Source organism: Protomyctophum bolini (assembly GCF_963924005.1).
Source record: "Protomyctophum bolini genome assembly, chromosome: 5".
Classification (NCBI taxonomy): Eukaryota; Metazoa; Chordata; class Actinopteri; order Myctophiformes; family Myctophidae; genus Protomyctophum; species Protomyctophum bolini.
In genome coordinates, this window is record NC_137866.1 from 46,458,628 (window position 1) to 46,485,381 (window position 26,754).

Below are 26,754 nucleotides of genomic sequence, written 5' to 3' on the forward strand. Positions count from 1 at the left end.
AGCTCAGCTTCAACTTGGAGACAAGAGAGGAAAGAGGACGAGGAGATTAATGGAGATATAGAGGTGTGTGTTTGTGCATGAGTCATGACACGTATAAAGTTCAATTAAAGCATTTATTGTGGTTTATATTAACTGTTTCACATTAATGTTCACATTAATTGAATATGAAGGAACCCGATGGAAACAAGCCATAGCGCTTTCTTGGCTTATAATATTATAAATCCTCTTAGCAGACCTTGCATTGAACTGTACTTTCTTGTGCTCTTTTCTGCAAACTGTTAATAAAGTAATCAATCATCAATCAATCAATCAATCAATCAATCAGAAGAGATATCATGTCAACAGCATTTTGTGAAATGAAAGCCTGCAGTGGGAAGGGAAGGCCAGCTTTGACAGAGGATGTGGTTTAAAAGTGACTTGACTAAAACAACACAGAATGAAATGGCATCATTGTACACATGGTTAGTGCTTTATTATTGAGGCTGTGAGCTTGAGCTCTGTTAGGTCCGTCATGACAGGAAACAATGTTTTCACCTTTACCAACGCTAGAAGTTTGGTGGCTTTATAAGTGTCTGGTAACTGTGGAATAATGTTACGTTTAAATGTAAAGTTACCTTCTGAATACAGAACACATACAGTACATGTATTGTAGTGTGCACTGCAGCCCAGGGAGGTAAAAGCCTGTACAGTAGGCCTAATCTACACGTGTCTCTTGTGAACACATTGACAGCATCCAGACATTATAATATGTGATCATGAGTCTCACCCTCTCCGAGTTTCCATGTGAGGTAGACAGTCAGCTGTACCAGCAGGAGGCAGACAGACAGAAACAGCAGCAGGACTAACAGACAGACGGGCAGAGAGCTGTCTGTCTGACTGTCTATCTGTCTGTAGAGCAGAGCCAGGTCAGCCCAGGGTTCACTCAGCACCTGCATACTGTCCCTGGATGAAACATAGACATCATATTACATACAATAATAATAATAATATCTAAAATGTATATGGCGCATATATATCCAATTATGCATATACTATGATACTATGATATCATTTTAATTTACACAAATGTGTCCCAAATTGTGGGTGGGGATATAAGATATTCTGTGTATGTGTATCGCATTATATGTGATATTTCTAGTAGGCATAGAGGTCCAATTTAACATTTACAGTTGTCGTCAGAGGTTTGACTTTACGTTAGTGTATTCATATTGCTATCCGTAAAACTTTGTATATTATAAAATAATGAAATGTGACCATGGTGTTAACAAATAAATCAAAAACATTGGAATTCATGATGGGGTAATCTTTTGCCCCAGCATTTCCAGTGGCATATCAGTAACTTTCTGCATACTTTTTGCCCTGAGTCCTCATTAATGTCTGATGCTGAGGTCTCTAGTCCCACTTGTTCCTGAGATCAGTGGCATTTTATAACACTTGTTTAAATATCATGGTGACATTTATGAGTTGAGGTTAGTTTGAGTTAAGCGCTGCCTTTGACATAATGCACAATGCTAACCTTTTGTTGCTTGCTGTACTTTAATTCTAGATGAGAATATCTGGGCAATACCGGTATGAGAATGTATAAACACTCCATGAGTTAAAATGATTACATGAGCCATACAAAAGCTAAAGAATGACATATAGCCTACTCACTGTATTGATGCATCCAAGTGTTCAGAATCTGAAGTGAAGTCAATGGAGATGAATGGACTTTATGTAGTGTAGAATCCTTGCAAACGGTCCATAGCCTACTACAAGGTAGCCTATACATTTATTATTCACACTTTGAATGGAGCTGAATTGAAATACTATGGAGAGAGACCATGCAGTCTAATGCAAATTACGATATCTAGACTATACAGTACCTTTGCACTGGGGGGGAAATACATCTCAAACTCAATAAGTTAACTTGACAACCTTGATTTAGCTGGAAGCACAATCTACAAGCCCAGAGCACGTACTGTACTTCCAGAAGTTCTGCCACTCTCAAAAAAATGTTAGTTTGTCTGGGGAATTGAGACAAATACGCTACCACTGTGAACTTTGATCTGATCAACTAGTCAAACCTTTTGTGATTACTTGGAGGATTAGCAACTAGGCCCAGTCCCTCCCCCCCCCCCCCCTCTCTGTATGAACTTACCTTTATTTGTACTTTCTGTTAGAAAACACACTCACACACATAAACCACACTGGCTTATTGTAGATGCAGCTCTTGAAAAGTCATACTGGGCAAATGCGCATGCATGTCCTGTCCTCCATTTTAATGCCAGACATAATCAGCAGAAGGGAACAGGCTGCAGTAGAGCTGTGTGAGGTCTGGTTTTAGAGCAGATCTGTCTTATCCCTAAAATGTTGAGCGAACTTTGATCTGTTCAAGTAGTCAAACCTTGTGATTAGAGGATTAGCAACCGTGTGTGTGTGTGTGTGTGTGTGTGTGTGTGTGTGTGTGTGTGTGTGTGTGTGCGCGCGCGCCTGCCTGCCTGCCTGCCTGTGTGTGCTTGTGTTCTCATACGTCCACCACTGTCCTCCAACTGTCCTCTCTCTCCATCACTCTCTCTCAAGTCTGGCATGGTGTAAATATGTGTCGACATCTGGCAACATCTTATGACCTCTTACAACAACTAAAATGATCAGCTCAACAAGATCTACCCACCATTGCTGAAAAAGTGAAAATATGTGCCTGAGGGGGCTTTAGAATAGAGGTGCTGGCATTACATATAGGACAAATGCACTTGGAATGGGAAATAGAGGGGGAGAAATCTAACAGTTTTTTTGTTTTTAATTTGTAATGCTACAGACATTTGTGCACAGCAACACTGTTGAAAACAAAATATTGCATTGTGAGTTTGAGCTTACAGGCCCCTTTTTTCAATCAATCAAGTCACCTATTAAATATTCTTTAGGGACATGTCCTGTGATCTACTTGTACAGCCTTTGTGATCTACTGGTAGATCGCGATCTACCTTTTGGGCACCCTGGATGAGAGTGACTGTATATTCTTCTCTTGTATTGACTATCTATAATGTGGTGGATATGCACACTCAGGACAATTGATAATGACATGTATAATTAACTGCGTTCTTGCCCATGTTTAATATGGTTGTTCCGCTTACCATAGGCAGTATTTTCCTTTGTGTTACCTTTAAGAGTGAAGAAACACACCTCCAAGGTGTTGACGTATTTACCTCTGCGACAAGTTTTGTGTTGTTCATTCTCTGTCTGATTAAACGGATTGCCACCATCATTGGCTTTTCCAAGAGGCATAAATCTCCTTCTTTTCTCTGCCTTTACTCACTTATTAGCACTTTGAGATTTATACAAATTTAAGTGCATTATATATAAAATCCATTATTATAATTATCATTATTACTATTATTACTATTATTCTCGTACTGGATCTCTTCTCCACTAGTCCCTCTCTAACATCTAATGTTAGTCTAGTTTTTATTTGTTGACGAAATCTTCAATATATTTAGTCATAGTAGTATTAGTAAATGGTGCATTTATATAGCGCCTTTATCCAAGGCTCTTTACATACAGTAGATTGTGCATTACATTCACACAAGAACGACTGACATAGAAACATAGCTTTTTCAGATGTCATTTTCAAACAGACATTGTTTTAATCTGATCTCAGGTCATAATGGGTTAACCATTATTAATTAATCTGTGTCACTTTATAGCTTTTAACCTCTTCAACCATTATTTAACGCTTTAGCTGTTGAAAAGCAGATCTACAAGCTCACATGAGGTTTTTTTTCTTTGTCTTTATTATTATTATTTATTTTTCCAGATAACTTTTAGGATTTAGAAGACATTTAGTAGAATCTGGTCTCAGGTCTTAATGGGTTAAATTAGATAGATTATTAACCCCTTTAAGCCCCTATTATACTTATCAGGAAAAAAAATGCTGATCTACAAGCTCACAGAGCAGGCTGAGAGAAAAAAACTATACAATAATGAAGAAACAATTCTGATCTGATGACACGAGAGACAAAACAACAGTGTGATCTAGTTGAGCTCACACAACTCGGCAGTGGATCCAGATCCAAGCCTGAATCCAACATAGAGGTTGTGTGTGAACGTGGTGCGGACGGTGTGGAGGAGAGTCATGGTGTCGTCAGACACGCTGTAGAAGGCCAGAGTACCTGCACTGTGGTCCAGGTACACTCCTACTCTGGAGGAGAACACACGGCATGGGGACGCGATGAGAGTTCTGATTCTTCTGTGTCTGAACGTATATTGTTCTGTGCACTCTAAACACCACGATTGATCATAGTATCCAAATAAACCTTCAATACCAGACCCTGTTCTGCCGATATCTCTATGTGAGACTGCTATAACACAGCCTCCACTCCTCTCTACCTCAGAGTAACAGCGTCCCCACAGGGCCTCTCCACTCAGAACCTGCTCCCAGCAAGTGAATCTCTCTGTGTGACGAGGATGTGATTGTGTTGTGTCCATCAGTGTCACTTTTCTGTTCCCTTCAGACAGAGACAGGCGTTGTTGAGCTGTGTTTGGATCCAGTGTGATCGGACGTGAATACTGTAAGAACTCAGCTCTGGTCTTGGGTTCTGCTGGTCTTGACAGTGAAACCAGTGGCGGATTTATCAATCTGGGGGCTCCCAGCAAAGCTGAGGCGGGGGGGCGGAGGGTGGGCCGCGGGGGGAAGGCGGGCGGGGGGTAGGCGGGCGGACGGAGGGTGGGCCACGGGCGGACGGCGGGCGGACGGAGGGTGGGCCGCGGGCTGACAGCAGGCGGGCCCCCCGCCTCGGGGCTCTGCGCAACTGTGCGGTCTGTGTCGTGCAATAAACTGTCCCAGAGTGAAACATCCACTCTGTTCACTGTCTCTGAGACGTTTGTCCCTTCCTCTGTGAGAATGTCCTCCAGTCTGTCCCTCATCCTGGACACGGCCACAGTCACATCTTCAAAGTGTCTCAGAGGACGGACATGGCTGCTGACTGGGTGTGTAGATTCACTGGTGGTTGAGAGGGAGGAGGTGTAACGCTGTAGGAAACGGATGTGATCCTCTGTGAGTGAGAGCTGCTCCAGCTCAGCATGTCTCCTCCTCAGTTCAGTGACCTCCTGCTCCGCACGCCTCCTCAGTTCTTCGGCACGACTCACTTGACGTTCCTGCTGGTCTCGGATCAGCTGCCTCACCTCAGATCGTCTTCTCTCCATGGAAGTGATGAGCTCAGTAAAGATGGTGTCACTGTCCTCCACTGCTCTGTCGGCACGGTGCTTGACGGACTCCACCTCCTGGTGAAGCACCTTCACGTCTTTCTCTCTCTCCTGGATTCTCTGCTGGATGTTCTGCTGACTCGCATCGAGCTCTTTCTGTCTCTCGGCCCGTTCTGCTGCGGCCGAGGTCGTATTATGACCTTTGTGTTCTTCCACGGAGCACAGAGAGCAGATACACTGCTGATCGGTGCGACAGAAAAGCTTCCTCACCTCGTTGTGACGAGAGCAGATGTTCTCCTGAAGCTCTCCGGAGGCTTTGACCAGCTGGTGTCTCTTAAAGGCAGGAGACTGATAGTGAGGCTGGAGGTGAGTGTCACAGTAAGAGACCAGACACTGAAGACACGTCTTCACAGCTTTCAGTCTCCTCCCAGTGCAGAAATCACAGGCCACATCTCCAGGTCCAGCGTAGCAGTGATCAGGCGGAGCAGCTTGGAGTCCTGTTAATAGATTGATAATTGATAATCAATATGATAAAAAATATATACATATTTCATTTGTCTATGTGCCTGTACCCTCAAATTAATACAAACATCTACATTATTACTGTGTAGCCATCATAAATCACAGAGCAACTGTGTCAAAAGTAATAAACTATAAAAATAAATAGCAGAAATAAATAGCAGATCTACAAGCTTACAACACTCTATTTTGTAATTTTCTTGGAAAGGAAAAATATTAAAAGTGATTAGATGTATCAGTGATTTATTTGTATATTTAATTTATTTGTCATATCTGCTCTGTGCAATTTGTGATTACGAAGTCTAAAAGGCAAACAGAAATACAAACTGCAATGTAAGTTCAATGAAAAAAAAAACAATTCTGTGTGGAGTTTGCATGTTCTACCCGTGTCCCCTAGGGTAGGTACCCTCACAAAAACATGCAGTAATCCTGGTCTCTAAACTACCTCCCCCTGGCCGGCCGGGGCGCCTGATGGAGGGGAAAGGAACTGGTTGGAATAACGTGTTCCTTACACGCGCTACGTCCAACCAGGGAAACTCCCCCCTGTCAGGTGTAAAGGAGCAACTTGGACACTCAGGCATGAAGGAAGCATGAGTTAAGTCCGTTGCTCTCCCCAGGTTGGCGGAGGGTGTGTAGAGCCCAGGATCACATTAGATGATTGACACAGGGGTGAAAAATGGGTTACAAAATCGCGGGATAAAAAATATATTTAAAAATGAAAAAAAAAAAATCCTTAATTATTACTGCAATTATTTGTGTGACAATTAACCAATTAACACATGTGGTGTGTTTAGTTCTGGGTAAAGTCCAGACCTTCTGGGACACAATGATAAATCACATGTTTTCTACTCCATATAGTTGACATGGCTGGCCTTGGGACTCCATGGACTCGACACTTTATCATACAGTCCTGATTGGCCAACGCTATTGGAGTTCAGCATGCGAGAGAGATAGAGAGAGAGCAGCCAATGAGGGAGCAGAAAATAGCGCTGGTCATATGACCCATGCAGCGTTCGAGACAAGCTGTAGATTTACTTACAGTAAGTTAATGTAGGGGTGGAGCCGCCATGGTTGCACGTTTCACTCTTTTACTCAGAGATCCGTTTGTCTACATTATGTAATATTTTCAGGCAACGGACCTACACATGTCTGCTACCATTTGCTGCGCATATCGGATTAATTGTAACGGCATGCGTGATAAATGTAACAATGCTAAAAAACACCATTAAACATATCGTTTTCAGCTTAAAGAAATTATATTTCATTGAAGCAACTCCTTAACATTGTTTTCATACCATGGATGTGATGAGAAAACATATACTCCAGGTGTAAAATGTTACGCATTTTGAGAAAAGTCAGTTTTTCGCCAATAATTCCACGTGGGATGAAGGTAAACACTTCAAACCTCCTGGGCACGTAGAGTACGTTGCTGTACACATACTGACACGATGGCGTCATGATGGCGTTGACCAATCAAGAGATAACGTGCATGTTACAACCATGACGCGTTACAACCGTGGCGGCTCTCCCCTACTTAGTTACTTTCCACTGCTGTTTTTGTACATAAATTTTTGTCGACGTTTCATGTCTTTATCGGTTCAGTAAATGTATATCTGATCTGGGAGCTGTTTTTACAAGAGAACTTAAAGGTCTCACCTGTCTTCAGGCTCTCCACCACCTCGGCCAACATGGTGTTTTTCTTCAGAATAGGTCTTGGGTTGAAGGTTTGTCTGCATTGTGGACAGCTGAACCTCCCTCTCTGATCGTCCTGGTTCCAGTATCCCCCGATACACGTCCTGCAGTAGCTGTGTCCACAGGGAACAGTCACTGGAGCTTTCAGTAGATCCAGACAGATAGAACAGCAGAACTGTTCATGATTCAGTTGAACTCCCTGCTGCGCCATTTTAGTACGACTGACTTGACTGCCTGACAGACGAGTTTAGTTTAGTTGCATTTTCTCTGAAATCACGTGACATGGGAGGTTCATCCCGGGTGTGTGTGTGTGTGTGTGTGTGTGTGTGTGGGGGGGGGGGGGGGGGGGGGCGATGTGTGTGGGGTATGTGGGTGTGTTGGTGCTGGTTGATGGGGCCGATAACAAAGGGCTTGGCAGGAATCTGCTGAGGTTCCAGGTTCCACTTTGTTTTCTTGTGTACAGCACAAACATGAGATGCAAACAAATGGTTCAACTTTATATTGAGCTTGTGTTCAGGTAGATTATTATAAACAATACTATTATATTATACACTCAGGCGAGGTTCAAGGGCATGAGCATATCTAAGATCTAAACACAAAGACTTTCAGAGAAAAGATTAGATGTAGAGTCGATAGATTTCTCTCTGTCTTCATATAGACCAGGGGTTTTCAACTGATTGTTTAGGTTTATTTATTTAGCACGTAGTACAAAAAAATAGACAATAACATATCAAAGAACAAAAATACAATGCAAGATGCCAGCAGGCTTATTTGGAATCCTTTCGTGTAGGAAGAGGTCATTGATTTAAACAGATTAAAGTTCATAAATAACAGTACAAAAGTCTACAAGTTGGCAAAGGGGGGCAGCTGTGCTGTGCAATAAATAAATATAAACACAGACTGTACAAAAAACGGAAATAAACAATACAACAACAAACACACAAAAGAAAATATAATACACACAAAAGAAAATATAACGCATCAAAGTAAAACATGTAATCTACAGAATGTGAACCAGGGACCACCACCCTGACTTAGAATCAACCTGGGGACCAATGTTGTGTTGGGTGGGTATATGAGCTATAAGATTAATGCTTTTGTAACATATGCATCCCTGTGTGTATACTGTACATCCCACTGTTTCTCAACCAATGGTCCATTGACTACTAATAATTTCCTAATAATAATGACTCATCCAGACATTCCGGTGAATTTACCCCTCTTGAGATTATTACTCCATACAATAGTCAGAAAAATGGGCAGAGGTATTGCAGTCACACGAAAGTGTCAATCTTATGTTCATTCTGACATCAGTTTGTAAATCATTAGTTTTGTGTCACTTGGATTTTATTGTTCAACTGTATATGGTCATCTACGTCTATGTGGCTCAGGAGGTAGAGTAGGTCGTCCAATGATCCCTGGGTCGGCGGTAGGTCTCCTCCTGTCCACATGTCGAAGTGTCCTTGGGCAAGACACTGATCCCTACATTGCCTCCAATGAGTCGGTCGGTGTGAGCTCGCCACCATTGGTGTGTGAATGTGGGAAGTGAGGACGCTGGCGTCGACTGTTCGTCGCTTCACCTCCCAATGTATGAATGAATGAACCATTGTAAGGCACTTGGAAAAGTGCTATAAAATGCAATTCATTATAATTAATTAAAATGAATCTAGCTAAATTACAGGTTGCACAAAATAGGGCAGCCAGACTTGTTCTGGGCTGTTCTATAAGAACTAGTATTGTAAATATGCAGTCCAGCCTCTTATGGCTCACTATTGAGCAAAGAATGTCCTCAAGTTTGGCCACATTTTTCTTTGACCTCCAAACTTGTAAATGACTACAGTCTTATAGGTCACTGGGTCATTCAGTTCACTGCTTCTCAACTAGTGGGATGACATTTTTAACAAATCCTACATTACTAAATGCATGGTCAAGGACCACATGGTGTGTGTGTGTGTGTGTGTGTGTGTGTGTGTGTGTGTGTGTGTGTGTGTGTGTGTGTGTGTGTGTGTGTGTGTGTGTGTGTGTGTCACTCAACCATTCTGACAGTGTATATAGCCAACAAATTCATGATCCTTCGGATCTGATTCTTGTCTTCACAAGAACTGTGACCTCAACACACTTCAAACTAAAATTTAACTCAGCCAAATGAGAGCATGAAACCAATTTGGTTATAAACAAACATCTAATAGGCTGGATGTGTCTTCCAGGCAGGATTCTAACCAAATTAAGTTAGTGTTCCTATATGGCCCGGAAAGCTAAGCCACGCCCCCTCTGCTTTACATCCATTTCCCCAAGCTCAAATATGAGCTGACAATGACCTTGACGATGACCTTACAATCATGAGAGCCACTACACCAGTGGACGTGGTTCCCAGACATTTTCATTTCATGGACCCGCATGTAAATCAGATTTGCTTCCTTTTAGTCTAAAGAGCAAGGGGAAAAAAGGAACCCTAGATAAACACTTAAAGCTGAATTCCAATCTGTCCTCCAGCATGTCTGTGTTACGGTGAAATGTGTTACCTGTTGAAATACTGTATGTAAATCATTATGGTTTGTTAGCAGTGTTCAACGCGGCATTATTTAGGCCACATATTTGCGCATCCCCGGCCGATAGGTGTGAAGTGTTTGGTTGGGTCATTTAAAACAAAGGCGGCTTGCATGCTGTGGTTTGCAAATTTGCATGCACAAGGGCAGGGTACAGGCACATAGACAAATGAAATATGCACATGCACTTTCTGGCCTTGACAGCCCATACATCAAACAGAAAGTCCTATATCTAATTGCATTAAATGACGTCAAACTCACTTTGCCACTCGATTTGCCACTCGATCTGCCTCTCACTTTCGCATGCGCACCCCCTCTATAGTAGATCCTCGTCCCCCAGAGTCGCGAGTGGCCGTTACCATTTACTGATACTGTAACACCAGCACCATTTCCATGTATAGGGAGGGGCCGTTACCATTTACTGATACTGTATATGCTCGCAGATGTGACATGACAAGAGGCGAAGCAGTTCCGCCAATCAGAGGCAGGTGTGAGCGGGTCTTTACGCAACCCTTTCGGTATCTTGAATGAATCTCCATCTGTTCTGGAGGTGTGAACTGAAAACCTCCTGCCTGTCAGGAATGGTATAATGTTGCCTAATTTCATATTTAGAAAATGTTTCAGGTGAAAAAAGGGGATCATTGGGCTTGAATATTCAGTAAAAGTCATGGAAGGAGAAGCTTCTTCTGAGAGCTTCATGAGCAAAGATAATTGTGACGGTTCCCTATATTGTGTTATATGTATATTACTCTTAGGTTGTCTGGTTTAGGTATATGTTGTGTTTACTGTTTGACCTATAGTAACTTCTGTTCTTTGTATCCAATAGGATTGGGGAGCAGAGCTACTCATGTTCAGCCTAAGTGGCTCGCACCTGGGCCCGGGTGTCGACGCCCTATAAATGCCTGCTTCCCCAGTCCTTCCACAGATCTGTTCTTTTCATTTGCCTCCTGCACTCCACCATGCACACTTCTCAACATTTATGTTAATCCATACAACACGCACACACCTACATTTCACTCATGCATACACGCACTACACCACTGACTACTGATCGCCACACTTCATCGGTTCCATCATGATTTGTTCCTTAATGTACTGTTTTTGTTTAGTTAATAAATTCTATTTCTTTGGTCAACTGCGTCTCCCCTGTTTTTTGTTGTGTATCTTGGCACCCCCTAGGCCAGGTACATAACATAATTGACTTAGAAATTAGTGAGGTTGACCGCTTAGACACGCAAGTGTTGTTAACCCCTAACTGACCCCCCCTCTGCACTCCTCTGTGGGCAGCACTCCTTTTTTTGTAAATCTATGTGGTAAATATAGGACGTCCTTACTGAGTACAGAGACTTTTGACTTTGACTAAAGTCTCGTAAAGTCTTTTGACTCGTGAGCCTGCAGCACTTTGAATGTTTTGTATATGAAAGTGCAGGCTGTCAAACAAATAACTAAGTATGAAAAGTGTTACCCAAATCAATACAGGGCACTAAAGTGTAATGCTATAGTCCTGTACAGTGCAGAGGACAGAGGAGTAGCCTACTATATAATGAAGACACAAGCGCTGTTGTGTATTGTGACCATAACGGGTAAGTTCTGCTTGTATTGTCTTATTTATGACTGTTAATATGACTGTTAATGTGACTGATATTTCGATACTTGAATATGACTGTCTGCTTGGTGGTTTGTTCTGTTCTATCAATATGAACCAAACCATATCTCTGCTGTCCTGGTGTTAGTGTTGTTACCCTTGCTTGCGTGACCTCACTGACTTCAAAAGGACATTTTCAGATGTGCAGACAATAGGGGTGCAACAGTTAATCAAACCAATTGATTTATATACAAAAATCATTTATAATTCTCAATGTGTCAATTCCCTGATATCAAAATATTTTTGGTGAATTGACAAAGTAATACATGGAATAATTGTTAATAAAACACTGGAAATCTTAGGTAGGTTGGCAATATTTAAACTTTATTAAATGTTAATGTTCAGAATCGGTAACGTGGTATTGATTAGGGATGGAGCTCGAAACCTGAACCCATTATAAACTCTATCACAATCTATTGAGACACAATATCAATAAGCTTTGGGCTTGTCAAGCCTGTTATAAGCCTGTTCCGTTTGTACCATCGAAACGGGACAAAATACCAAAGCCTTGTAAAGTATCTTTTATTCTAAATATTTTGCTTTTTATTTTGTGATGATGTTTTTCTCATAGAAGTTTACAGGTTTGTTTTATTAATGAACTGCAAATCTGAGGAGCCCTGACAAATTAATGTCACCCTTTTTACTGTCAAGTTTTTAAGGACAGTTTTTCATATTTTCTGATGAGAGCATTAGCGGCCCATGACATGTTTGACATGTCATTAAATCTAATCACCCACGCTGTCACACATGTGCCTTAGCCCCTTAGACACGTCAGACGTGTGCCTTAATTGTTCTCTTAATCACTATCCATCCTATAATATTATACAACGTTTGTTTTGTTGAAGGTCTGACTGCTGCCCAGCCAACCCCATCAGAGGGAGACATTCGACTGGTAAATGGAGAGAACATCAGCTCTGGCAGAGTGGAGATCTACTTCCGCGGAGCGTGGGGGACGGTGTGTAACGACCACTGGGACATGAACGATGCCCGGGTGGTGTGTAGACAGTTGGGATGTACGGCGCTGTCGTCCAGAGCACGTTTTGGACCAGGCCGTGGGGCGATCTGGTTGGACGACGTCGGCTGCACAGGCATCGAATCAGAGCTCGCACGGTGCACACACAATGGGTTGGCAGCCCACAATTGTGGTCACAGTGAAGATGTTGGTGTTATCTGTAACTGTGAAGGTAAAATGAATACAAAAAGTATCTTGAACCATCTCTCTCTCTCTCTCCAGTGCTGGATTACCACCACCTCTGAGGGCCCCATATAGCACTGAAGCTCGAAGCACATGCACACAAGTGAAACTTTGGCGGTTTTGTAAATTTGTTGGGTGTTTATAATGCAGTTATTTTGGCCTATTCCCGGGCCACCTACCCCACCCCAGAGAAACAGCCAGGCAGTAACACATTATTTTTATTTGACCCATATAGTAAGCAAATGGGTGAGAGAATCCGCCAGTGCCAGTATATTTCAGTGTTTTGTGTCTTATTTCGTTTCGATCAACCAACCAGAAATGTTTGATGCAATGTGAAATTGTAACGATTTCTTATACTGTTGATGATGATCGAACTAAACTAAACTAAACTGTGGATTAGAATTTATTTTTATCCGTTTTGGCCAAGAGAAAAGATACAAAGCACTTTCACTTCATTATACTGTGAAGAATATCGATTAGTATCTGAATGAACGCTAAATATCTAAATCTATACTGAAACTCCTGATGTTTCTTTTCAAATCTGTAGTGTTGAGAGTGAAACTGACCATAAACTCCTCCCTGGATGTGAACGACCCTGAAGTATCAGACGCCATCTTGGAGCAGGTATAATAAAAATGTATTATTAATTAAAGGAGCACTTCACCACTAATGTTCATAACAAACCATTTCTGTTTACTCTCACACAGTGAGTATAGACTGAAATGGTTCCACCTTATGAACATTAGTGAAGACCAATTATCTGAAAATCTTTTTGAAGATGGATGAAGAGCTCTTTTAATTCATTCATTATGTTTATTAAAAAGGTCTCAAACTATTCGGACACACTAGCCTCGAATAGCCAGCCTGTCCACAGCTCCACCTATACACTCTGCTTCAGGCAGAGAGCATAGGCAGAGGTGTGGAGTGTCTGACTATGTGGGGACTATTCATTCTACTTTGTGTCTCTCAGTTGAAACAGAACATGAAGGACCACCAGGGGGCGCCAGCAGAAATGAAAGTGAGGTGGGCGAAGCAGGCTGATGGAAGGATTTTCCACAAGGAAGACAAGAAGAAGAAACGGGAGCGGAAGCCTGTTCTAACGAAGAGGGAGCTTTAATCCACTTATAGGAGCATGTCATCCATTTTCAACCTCATCTTTGTATAATTGGTTCTCACCAAGCACCTAGAACGGCTGGCCAAAGTTGAAGCTGCCGCTACCCTACTGGCCAAAGCTGGAACTGCAGTACAATAGCAGTACAATAACTCTTATGGTTCAACTTCTCACTGATGCTCATTATATATAACTAAGATGGCAACATTTCTGTCTTACAGCTGGGCTACACTGGGGACGGAATTAGCCCTTCACTAAATCCCACCCTAAGAAGCGATTGTCCAATGCCAATCCAAATAGTTTAGCAACGGTTGCTATGCAGGTCAAGCTTTCTTCGCTGCTAACGTGCCTATTGGACAAGAATGGGTTGGGGAGGGACTTAGTGAAGGGCTAATTGGCTCGAGTGCTCGCACCGAGCGCGTGCTGGTGTGCAGGTTTTGCATAAGCTCCGTGCGTGAATAATTATTTTACGCAAGTGCTCTATTTTTCCGCATGTCCGTGGTGGTTACACAGCCATTTATTGCCTCGCCCCGTGACGTAGGGCAGGCTATCTCAGGCACAACCTACAGGGGACAATTCTCGAGCGGTGGCCAGTCCGTGCACGTGGTTAGATTTTGTGTGGTTCTAGAGTAATTTGGTCCGGTTTTAGAGCGTTTTATTTAATCATTTAATTAGTGGTAACACTGGTACTGTAACTGAGAATAGTCTGGGTGCAAAGTATGGGTGACAACGTCAGCAATAAGCCCATCCATGGCTTGAACTTAAAACGAGAGTGAAATCTTAGCAACGGAACAGAAGCATAATGCAGGATTTTGGCAAAACTTTGGAGCTACTCACATGTTTAGCTGTGTTGCGCATTCCACGATTGCATCCTTACAAGTTATAGGATACATCATTGTAAAGGTGTCTAATCAACGATAACAATATAACATACAATACCAATTGGTACTGGGGAGAAATAATCTACAAAGATGATAGCATCTGATAGCATCCCACACTGCAGTCGCTGTCGGACAGAAACCTCTTATCTCCATATTTTAACTGTGTTTTTTCTTAAAATAGTTCCCTATACTACAGAGTCACCCAAAAGCATCAAACTTAGCAGATCCCCAAGCTCGAAGCACAGCGTGAAGTGTAAACATTTAACATATACATATATCGCCTACTATTCGTAGACATTCTTTCACCACACATAGTAGGCAGAGATCTCACAAGGCAAAGGCTCAAAATAGGGACACATTGAAAACTACAGGGTCTACATTTATAAAAATATGAGGAAGAGTTCAACATAAACATTTCATATTATACTGTAACAATCACAGAATCCTGTTACAGTACCCATCTTGTTCATTGCCATTTTACTTGTCTAGCATGTATTTTTTTTTTAATATGCCTCATTTCTTTAATATCCTGCAAAGTTAGAATAGTTACCCAAATAATAAAAGGTGGAGAGAATTATTCATATGAACTTTTATTCAAAATGTATGATTGACTACAGTATGTGTGGCAGTTTATGCATTTGAGCAGCTCTTCACATAGCCCTCCTCCGGGACAGGTGGCACCCAGTCGATGTCGGGCCACCCCAAGGTTTCATTCTCGTTCTGCTGTTGGAGCCATTTGATGATGGGATCAAAGTATCTCATCAGGGCCCCGGCATCCATCTTGTTGGTTCCCAGAGCTGACTGGAGAACTTCAGTCCAGGGTTTGGAAGAACCAGACTTCAGCACAGTCCTGGAAATATTGAAATGATCACTCTCAAACTAATAGTTAATCGCATATACATACAAATAAATAGATATCCCTGTTCGTTTGGTGGACCGTGCTGTTTTTGAGTGGTGCGGAGCTATGTGTGTGGGTGGCTGTGTGGCTGGGTGTCTGGGTCTGAGCACGAAAACAGCATGGTTGTTTTTCACCACCTGTGCGCAACCTAACACACACACACAAACACGCACGTACGTACGTATTAACTGTATATATATGATGCTTTCGCCCCCCAGGAACCTCCACACGGAGTTGCACCACTCACTTCACACGGGTGTGATTTTGATATTCTCTTGTATTATTTCCCACCATGGAGTAACATCGCATCAGACTATCCAGGCATCCAGCATATATCCACCTCGGACGACAGTCAAGACGGGCAGTGTCGGTAGGCCAATCACAGGCAGGCGGGGCGTTACCATGCCTACAGTAAGCTCGGACACAAACGGTATTCACGTAGCCTAACCTGACTTGTTCTCCAAGGTTGGGAACACACTTTTCTATATTAATGTTAAAATATAATCATAATCATAACATTTTGACAATTCTTTAGGGGCCCTCTTGAAAAATAGTCATGGCCCGCCACCAGGTTGGAGGAGGACAATGGATCAGCGTTCACGTCGCGTCCTCCGTCAGTACCCGGGCTCGCCCGGGGAAACCAATGATCCCACCAGCAGACTAAATTCTAAGAGACGACGCCTGAGAGCCAAGTCAAAGAATCCTAGTCACAGTCCCAAACTGAGCTAAAACATCAGAGAACACTTGAAGAGGAAAGAAACCCTGAACCTTTCGTGGTTGCTGAACTGGAGAAAGTCCTGCAGGGCCTGAAATGTGGAAAGGCAGCAGGATATGACAACATCTCTCCAGAGTTCATGATACATCTTGGCCCCCGAGCCCTAACCTGGCTGACACAATTCTACACCAGGATCGTACAGACAAACTTGATCCCAAAGAAATGGCGGACAGCTAAAGTAATTGCCATATCAAAACCTGGCAAGGACCACAAATTACCAGCAAGCTACCGCCCAATCTCCTTACTCAGCGTCCCCTTCAAAATCCTGGAACGCCTAATACTACAACGTATTTCTCCAAGAGTAGAGGACATTCTCTGTGTGGATCAGGCAGGTTTCCGCAAGGACCGCAGCACAGGAGAACAAGTACTGGCCCTAACCACCTTCATCGAAAATGGTTTCGAAAACAGACTAAAGACAGGTACTGTGTTTCTTGACCTCACAGCAGCCTATGATACTGTCTGGCACAAAGGCCTCATACTAAAGCTCACAAAGGTGCTCCCTGCTTGGGCAACAGCAATTATACAAACTCTGCTGACCAACCGGAGGTTCAGAGTCCACCTCGGACAGAACATAAGCTCATGGAGAACACAGCGAAATGGACTCCCACAAGGCTCAGTTCAACATCTACACAAATGATCTACCAACCACCAAATCCCGCAAATTCATCTACGCCGACGACATCTGTCTGGCATTTCAAGCACCAGACTTCGACCCACTGGAACAAGTGCTCACCGAAGACCTCTCCAAACTGGACCAGTTCTGCAAAACATGGCGCCTAATACTGAGCCCAGCAAAAACTGTTTCCAGTGTATTCCATCTCCACAACGCTAAAGCAGCCAGTGAACTAGACATCTACCTGAGCGGACTCAAACTGAAGCATGCACCCTATCCAACCTACCTTGGTGTGACCCTCGACAGAACTCTGTCCTTCAAGGAACACCTAAAAGGGACGGCAGCTAAGGTGAAGTCCAGAAACAATCTGCTCTGCAAACTTGCTGGTGCAAAATGGGGGGCGGCAGCCTCCACACTGCGCACCTCAGCACTGGCCCGGTCATACTCTGCAGCAGAATATTGTGCCCCTGTCTGGTCTAGGTCATCACACACACCAAGTGGACACCCAGCTCAATACCACCATGAGAACCATAACCGGGACTATCCGCTCCACACCACTCCCCTGGCTCCCAGTATTATCAAACATAGCACCCCCACACATCCGGCGAGCAGCAGTCTCTCAAAGGATGCTTCAAAAGGTCAAAGACTCTCCCCATCTACCAATCCATGCAGACATATTCAACCCACCCACTGCTAGACTCCCATCGAGACGACCAATTTGGAGGAACCCCCCCATAAGCTGACTTCACCATCAAATCAGCTTGGAAAAGGGAATGGGAGTCCAATGAGGTCCCAAACAAACACCTGGTGTCAGACCCCAACCAACAGGTCCCTGGCACCACCCTCCCAAGGAGACAGTGGTCTACGCTCAATAGATTCAGGACTGGACATGGCCCCTGCTTGGCCAGCCTCCACAAATGGGGCAGTAGCCCCAGCCCACTGTGTGCGTGTGGTGAGGCGCAAACTATGGAGCACATCATAGAAGTTTGTCTTCTCCAAAGACTGGAAGGAGGATTAATCACCCTCCATACAGCAGACCAGGAGGCAACCGCTTGGCTTAAGGACTTTAGCATTCGCTAAATAAAAATACCAGGTTGGAAATGACTGTTCTATGATGTTTGTGAAATAATCAAACTCTATAACTTACTGTAAGATGGCTCCTGCCTCTTTGGAACGGTAGATGTCACATGTGTGCAGGGGACCGACGTGATTGGCTGCCTGGCACAGTTTCTCATGGATTTGGAACAGCAGGATTTGGCTGACAAAATAACTGCAGGGGAAACAGACAGCCGATCGAGTCATCTCAAATATGTTTAGGCTACTTTAGTTTTCATTTATTTTTAATAATTGTTTTGGAGAAGAATGAGGAGGAGGACAACTCTGAAGGAGCCTAAAGAATCAAAACAAAGTATTAAAAATAAATGAAACATTTGGCTGACAAAATAACTGCAGGGGAAACAGACAGCCGATCGAGTCATCTCAAATATGTTTAGGCTACTTTAGTTTTCATTTATTTTTAATAATTGTTTTGGAGAAGAATGAGGAGGAGGACAACTCTGAAGGAGCCTAAAGAATCAAAACAAAGTATTAAAAATAAATGAAAACATTAAATGAAAAACCACGTATTAGGAGGGCAGTACCAGTCACCAGAAAAAGGGTTGGGTGTTTTCGATGAATCTGTCGTGGTTAAAATGGAGGTTGAAGGGTTTGTATAGGAAGGGGGCGGGGCAGCAAATATCTAAATACTGAATCGAGCAACTTAAAAACTGTGTGAGGTGTTCACATAAGCCTGAGTAGACGAGCAAATGACCAAAAGTATTTTTGAAAGTGAAATATCCCTTTAATGGAATCCTTTCCTTAATATGAACTTTGGGGAGAATATGGGCACAATGGGCTCCATTTTCGTCACCGCTAAACCCCTTATCCCTAAACTTCTTTGCCTTTTTTTTTTACTATTTTGACAAACATTTTGAATAGTTCAACTAGCCAATCTACATTGACACGTTTGTTGTAGCTTGTAGACTGGCCATTTTAACAAAAATGTTTTGCAAAATAGTAAAAAAAAAAAAAGGCAAAGAAGTTTAGGGATGAGGGGTTTAGTGGTGACGAAAATGGAGCCCAATATGTCATAGCAGCTGGCCAGTCTTGTCTATCTATGCTCTCTGCTTGTTTGTCATTTAGGTTGGAGCTGCATTGTGCCTGTGGGGACACCTCCCCACAGGCTCCTGTCTTAATTCCATCCTGCAATTACCTGGCCTAGTGATATTTCCAGCTAGTATTAGGTCAGTTCAGCTGTTCTGTTATAGCTTTAAGGTCAGAATAATTTTTCCAGCGGCTGTCCACCTCATGAACAGCTCTCAGCGGGTAAATGGGGCTGGTCAAGGTCTCAGGTTCCAACTCCGATATTTTTGTTTTTCCCTCCTGGACCCCCCTGGGGTTTAAGGGCTTTTTAAAACCCCTTTTGGTTGGGGTGAAATAATAACCTATACCTAGGTTATGACTTTGCTTTTTGAAGCCTAGTACCCAAGTTATTTATTTGAATAAAGACTGTAGTTTACTTTATATTAATGCGCCCTTGGTCTGTGCTCTGCAGGGCCTGCAGCTGTGGGTCTGTCCGAACATGTCCTAGTCTCTAACCCAGGGACTCAGGTTTACACTTTAGTTTAACAGTTATTTATGCTATATTTATGCTATGTTATTCTCAACTAATGGTTTTCTATGACCCTTTATTAATAGCACAAGATTGGTTATAGCACTTTTAAAATAGGGATGACGTTAATTAATTTACAAAGATGTGCATGGCAGAAGAACAGCTTTTCCCTGATTTAGTTTTGTACCGCTGATCAAATTGTCTTGTAAACTATTCTGCAGTGGTGGCGGACAGAGGTGGATGCTACAGTATGTATGGCTTGTTTCAAAGAATGTTATGTTGTAATTGTATTTTGTTACCTGATGTACGGTGTGTTTGAAGGAATGTGGAATTTTGCTCCAGGATCAAAGTGCTCCTCTGTGCGCTTGATGGGTGGGCAGATTCCTTGGTACGTTGTCCTTTAAAAGGAATAAGAGAATGACATCGGTGTGGTTTTTATGATTATTTCTGTCCATATGCGACAATACAGTTTGTGTGGAAGTTTGAAGTTAATCGTTGCTGTCGGCAGAGACCTCTTCTCTCCATATTAACATTGTGTTTTTCGTAAATCAATGCCCTGGCCCTACTTTGATCATAGTCACACAAAATTATTAAAAGTAGCAGATCCGCAAGCTTGGAGATTGTAGCTACTTTTGAATTTGAAATATATGAGGTTTCCACCCCGACAGAGACGGCATACAGTACATCCTAGATGTACAGGAACACCTTTATTGACAAATCAGCTTTTCACAGAGAATGTGACGTGGTAGATTGCAGAGTCTGCCGACATATATGGAAGTTCTTACTATCTTACTCTTGTTAGTTCTTTAACTAACAAGAACTAGGCAGTCAAAGGCTGATGGCAATTCGGAACGATGCCCGCAGGGACCGCATGCCCCTCCTGTTTTGCAACACCGTTGTACCTGTTGTATGCTCCATTATAGTGCAGTACCCACTATCATACTACTGCAGTGCCCACATACGTAGTACTTGGAGGGTGGTCTCTGCGACGTTCTTCTTTTTTTTATTGCTTTCGAAGCATGTCAGTCATGACAGTTTCATATCTTTACAACAGTCCTTTGCAATTTTATTGAACTCTATTGAACTCTTCTCCACATTCACAGATGGTTGAGCAGCTTTTGATCGCCTCATTCCTGTTCTCAGGCGGTCTGTGACCTTATACTGTATGATAGTGGAAGATTTAAGACACGTTTGACTTCAAGTCATGATGCAGACATATATATTGATATAATATATAATGCAGTGGTTCTCAAACTCTTTAATTTCAAAGACCCCCAATTGATATGTACCCCTATCTGAAAATGTTTTGTGCCAAGGATCCCCAGATCTGCACACACACACACACACACACACACACACACACACACACACACACACACACACACACACACACACACACACACACACACACACTTATTTGAAATCCTACCTGAGGTGCCACCATTCAGAGTTGTAGCGCTCTGGGGGAGTGTCCCCGCTGAACACGGTCCATCTCCATTGGTCGACGAGGTAGCCGAATGGAAGGAAAGATATTTGGTCTAGAGCCATCTTCAACAGGTAGTTGATGTCACTCTCTGTGCAGAAAAACAATGCTGTGTTTAACCTTCCTGTTAATGGTTAATGTTGAGTGCATTTCTTAGCTTGGTTTTCAATTTATTTGATTTATTATATTTATTTATTGCTGTCTTTATGTACTGTAGTTGTTTAGACCACATATACACATCAAATCCAAAGTAATCCTTCCGAATACAACCAACTCCTTCCTTCTCTAGCTCATGACCTAAGGAATGACATTCCTTATATACAGTACATACATTATCTAATATCTTCAATATACAATAATCTTTTCAACTTTATATTAATCCATTCTGGGCGGGAACCCCTTTTGGTGTTAGCATTATATGTTATGCTTTAGCTATTGAAAAATAGCAGACGAGCTTGGTCTGCTATTTTTTTTAAATCGAAGAACGACTGACATAGAAACATAGCTTTTTCTGAAAACAGGATGTAGAAGACATTTTTAGAATCTGATCTCAGGTCAAAATAGGTTTAGCACGCTGACAACGACTACAACAGGTATTGCGCATGCAGAGGGACATGCGTTCTTCTTAACGGGCGTTGTCCTATAGTATTTGTTTAATGGATGAAGCAGGAATTAACATAAATAACTGTATTAATGCAGTAATGATACCAGTATCAGTGGTGTCAGAATCCAGCAGGCCAATGGTTTGCAGATGTTTAGGTGTGATGACGGACAGAGCTATTATGTCCCCTATCGCCTCATGGAAGCCAGGGTTGGCTCCGTCACGGAAGCCTACAGGCAGGTTCTTGTAGTGCAGGTAGTATTCAACATGTCCCATCTCATGATGCACGACGTACAGATGATGCATGGTCACCTCGGTACACTGTTTGATCCTACACACAAAAACAAGCATAACCAGTGGTGGACAAAGTGCTGAATACTACAAACGTATAGATACTCAAAGTCAAATGTGACTAAACTATAAAGTGAAAGTGTGCTCAGATCAACATTGAACTTAATGTATAGTTAATGTACTCCACCTCTTGGCTTAGTACAAATTACAATTTATACATTTTTTTTTTACATTTATAGCAGATATCTACAAGCTTTGCTTGTACTGTAGATCTGCTTGTGAGCTTTTAGGTCTGGTAGATACAAAATTGCATGTTGGATAACATAACTACGATATTTTAACTTTTTGTATTTTTTCGTAAATGAACACCAATTTGGTAAAAAAAAGGTCATGTCTCACCTACAGTATATGTGAGATGACTTTTAACCTGATGGTCAAGATTGAATTTATCCCCTGAGCAAGCTCTAGACCGGCTCTATTGGCTCAATGGTTTAAAAATAGAAAATCCTCACTTCAGCACGAAACCAGATTAAAATCTAAGGTAGAAGAGGAAAGTTACATACTAGTGCTGTTTTAAAGGCTCTATTTAAAACAGAAAATAGCACATCTCAAACATTCTCTACAAGCTCAAAATGCGTAAAGAATTGGGCCGCCAGGTTGAAGGTGCTTTAAAGGACGTCCAGCCGTGCTAACCTGAAGTCTTTGCGGTTGTAGAAGTCCCAGGCGGAGGCGTGACACTCCACCTGTCGTCCGTCGGTGGGTTTCTCCAGCATGGACTCGTTCCAGAACTCTGGAGGCATCTCCATGAGACCCAACGAGGTGTAGAACTCCTCCGCAACACGGAACATGTGTGTGGCATTGTAGTTCTGATGGAGAAACACAGAACATGTGTGTGGCATTGTAGTTCTGATGGAGAAACACAGAACATGTGTGTGGCATTGTAGTTCTGATGGAGCGACACAGAACATGTGTGTGGCATTGTAGTTCTGATGGAGCGACACAGAACATGTGTGTGTCATTATAGTTCTGATGGAGCAACACAGAACATGTGTGTGGCATTGTAGTTCTGATGGAGCGACACAGAACATGTGTGTGGCATTGTAGTTCTGATGGAGCAACACAGAACATGTGTGTGGCATTGTAGTTCTGATGGAGCAACACAGAACATGTGTGTGGCATTATAGTTCTGATGGGAGTAATCTTCCAGTCTGTTGCCTCGGCACAAATACAATCCATGGTCTCTTACCTTTTTGACCATGGCCTCAGTCACATCTATATGGGCTTTGCCCGGATAGGGGACCATCAGGCCATAAATATCGCTCCACTCCTGCGCCCACATGTTCCCTAAAGGAAGAGTGAGGAGAGATGTTTGCGTTAAATTGTCACCAGTTTTAATCAGTTTCCTTACGTGCCTAATTTGAAGTCATATGGATCATCTCTATGCTGTGCGTACCCAACAGATGGGCAGGGATGGGTCCTTTAAGGTTGATGTATTTGGGCCCATAGTGATTGTAGAGTTTGCGGCGGACATATGCATGCAGGTTCTGGTAGAGGGGCTCTATGGTCTTGTAGATCTTCTCCAGGTCCTCCTTGAAGGTGTCCATCTCGTACTTAGATCTCCAGTAATCACCCGCATCTTGAAAACCTTTGACAAGATACAATGGCAACATGTATGACTTTCTCTTTGCATTGATTCCCGCTGCAGAAACAATTAAAATGGAATGAATGAAATAAAAACATGTGCCGTCAGATTTTACCTATCGTAAAGATATCGGAAAACGCATGAATAAAACCTTTCACATAGAAAGATGTAGGTATACTTTCAGGAACAGAGATGATAGTAACGGTTCTTACCATCGGCCACCTCAGCCTTGTTGAAGAGCTTCACAAATGTGGGGTAAAGCTTCCGTAGAGGAACTCCTGCTGCGTTGTGCCAACCCTCCCACGCATACAGCAGTTTGTCGTAACTCCTGGAGGAGGCCATGATGTCTGTCAACTCTGGAGAGGGGGACAACAAACCCATCCATCACACAAACTACAGTAGCCTATACACAGTACAGTAATATAATTCATATTTTATAACACAATACAGTACAGTACAGTGCTGCATTCGGACCACAAGCTTGACAAAACTGATTCAGCACACCTACAGTGCAGAATAGTGAAGACATACAATATTCAAGTCTCTATACTCATCAACTGGGTGTTTATTCTGTTAAAGAGATGTCCCTTTAACAATGAGCAACACAATGCTCGGAACTACGCAGACGCTAAACAGACAAAGTTATACGTTATTTTAATTGTGCAAAATTCAAATAAAATTGTAACACATGTCTGTGTGACTGTATAACTTCCATAAGTCTATGCTTTGCATCACCATCTTCAGCAACATGTACAACGAAGTAGATCAGAGTTGATAGAGATTAGGACAAAAAAGACAATACAACTGTTTCACTTGACATTGGACACAGTATATTAAATAATAGACTGTGGTGTTGTATCTAAATTGGAATTCTGAACATTATAGTTTGACAAACCTACCAGGCTCCAAATTCCAGCACTCATGTGGATTTGGACAAACCTTGGCTGTTGAATACAGTTTGGTCATGGTGCTATGAATTGTGTTATACTGTAAAGCAAGACAGAGAAGAGGAGCAATCATTGTTTAATAGCAGTCTATACAGTACTGTACATCCGATGTCTAATAATAAATGTAATTTTATGGAAATCTGGCATTCTGGAAATCTGGCTACATGTACTGTATCATAATCATACACACATAACAACATAGTATATCCAGTCATGTATCGTCTCTGTTGGGTGGAAACCTCATGTCCAAAACTGTTACTTTTCAGGATTCAAATAATAGGCCATGAATTAAAAATCACACCCGTGTGAACTGAGTGGTGCAACTCCCCTCTCTCTCCCCCTAGGTGAACACGGACATTGCTGTTCCTTGGAGTGGTTGCACCACTCAAAAACACACAAAGTTAAAACATGAGAGGTTTATCTGCCCGACAGCATGGATATGTTACCTGCTGTCTCTCTTTCTCTGGCAGGTTTGCAACACCCAGCAGGCTGATCTTGTGTATCAGCTTCTTGGCTTGGAGGTCAGTCAGGGTTTGAAGGAAGGCTGGAGGAAACACAGTCTTGGCCTTCTTTCCCCAGGCCTCGTCGTAGGCCTGTTCATCCATGAAGGCCTTCAGCTGCACAAAGACAATAATGTCCAAAACCTTTACTCTTCAGGAAATTGAACTAATATCCTGGCTTCCATCCACTGTAGTTATTTAGTCTTTCCATTGGTTACATTTTTACACAACCCCACAGACACACATGACCACTTTCAGAACAGCGATACCGATAATACAGCTGATCTACAAGCTTGAGCATGTCTGTATAATCAATTAGGTCTTGTATTTCTATGTATTGTTACTTGTTCTAGTTTCCATGGTTCTATGTTGTCTTTCCCAGCTGTGTCTGTACAGTATCTAATGTGTAATCAGTCCTCATGTGTATATTTAGTCTTGTTCCCCGCAGTCAGTCCTTGTCGAGTCACTGTCACTTGTCTGCATCTCTGGTGGATCTCTGTTGTTGTACCCACCTCGAGTTGAGAGTTGAAGTCCGTCAAGTTGGTTTTATAATTCCATGAGGCCAAGGCGGAGTGGTAGCTGACCTGCTCATAAGTGCTGTTGTAGTCAACTAGGAACCGGGCAGCGTCCGCCGTGGTGTTGGTGTAACACCCAGGAAGCCAGTGGGCTGGCAGAGCCTGGCACAGTGCCAGGACTGGCAACAGGAGCACAGCTGACCACACGAACCTGACCATTCTAATACTCATAAGCATGAGGCCCAACTATCTGCAGAAACTCCTGACCGCATGCATGTGTTGTGGCAAACCAGGGGAAACAGCCAGGCCTATTCCCAACAGAAGGAGGCTGGGGGAGATGATAGAGGGAGTATATCACCCTGTACAGGTATTGCAGCCAATGGGAGCCTGGACATGGACGCACCTGCAGCCAGTAAGGCAATCACCAGAAGCTTTTAAATAGCCGACGCCTTGACCCCCCGTAGATTGTGTGCTATGAGGATTTTAAATAATCACAACTGCACTTTCTGCACTTCGAACACCATAGGTACATTCTTTCATATGGTGTGGGTGTGTCCGAGTGTCTACAAATTAACATTACACCCTCCCCATCTCTATTCATATTAAACGATGTATCCCAATTCCATTAAATAATACCCGTATTCGTGTCTTCTTTGCTGGCGTAACGGCCGCAAAGAAGATGGTTGCTTCGCACTGGAAACCACCTCATACATTGACGTTTCGTCAATGGGCTTTGAACTTTCTAGATATCATCTATATGGAATTGTCAACAACAAGATTGCACAGATCGAGCGAAAGAAGAAAACATTGATATTTGGTCTGGTATTGCAGATTTGGTTAAGGACATGGATTTTGTCATTATTATTTATTTATTTTTTCCCCATTGCACAGTGGTAGGAGTCCTGACATCTTCTGCCATCTTTGGTCCCGGGGGGAGGGGTGGGTGGGATTGTTTGTTGTTTGTTTTTGTGTTCCTTTCTTCCCACACCGACACTTTCTGATATGAACAATAATGCCATCACACGGCTAGCACTCTCAATATCACGTGACACTGATCATCCCCTGTATC

General features: G+C 42.7%; 2 protein-coding genes across 2 annotated transcripts in view; both read right to left on the reverse strand.

Moving 5' to 3' along the window:
- Window positions 1-4,011: 4,011 nt before the first annotated feature.
- Window positions 4,012-7,603, reverse strand: LOC308315157 (E3 ubiquitin/ISG15 ligase TRIM25-like; the record flags this gene model as incomplete). Its single annotated transcript, XM_080762997.1, has 2 exons — window positions 4,012-5,678; window positions 7,357-7,603. 2 exons carry the CDS (start codon window positions 7,601-7,603, stop codon window positions 4,012-4,014), a joined length of 1,914 nt encoding a protein of 637 aa, XP_080619123.1.
- A 7,797-nt stretch (window positions 7,604-15,400) lies between these two features.
- Window positions 15,401-26,754, reverse strand: part of LOC308315158 (angiotensin-converting enzyme-like) — a gene marked incomplete at both ends in the record, with an annotated part of 41,120 nt that continues 29,766 nt past the window's right edge. Inside the window, 11 exons of the mRNA XM_080762998.1 lie at window positions 15,401-15,620; window positions 18,204-18,326; window positions 20,006-20,104; window positions 21,136-21,280; window positions 21,898-22,121; window positions 22,775-22,947; window positions 23,328-23,425; window positions 23,535-23,726; window positions 23,936-24,077; window positions 25,117-25,287; window positions 25,683-25,847. Of these exons, the coding sequence (XP_080619124.1) occupies window positions 15,401-15,620; window positions 18,204-18,326; window positions 20,006-20,104; window positions 21,136-21,280; window positions 21,898-22,121; window positions 22,775-22,947; window positions 23,328-23,425; window positions 23,535-23,726; window positions 23,936-24,077; window positions 25,117-25,287; window positions 25,683-25,847 (1,752 nt within the window). The remainder of the gene's footprint in view (window positions 15,621-18,203; window positions 18,327-20,005; window positions 20,105-21,135; window positions 21,281-21,897; window positions 22,122-22,774; window positions 22,948-23,327; window positions 23,426-23,534; window positions 23,727-23,935; window positions 24,078-25,116; window positions 25,288-25,682; window positions 25,848-26,754) is intronic.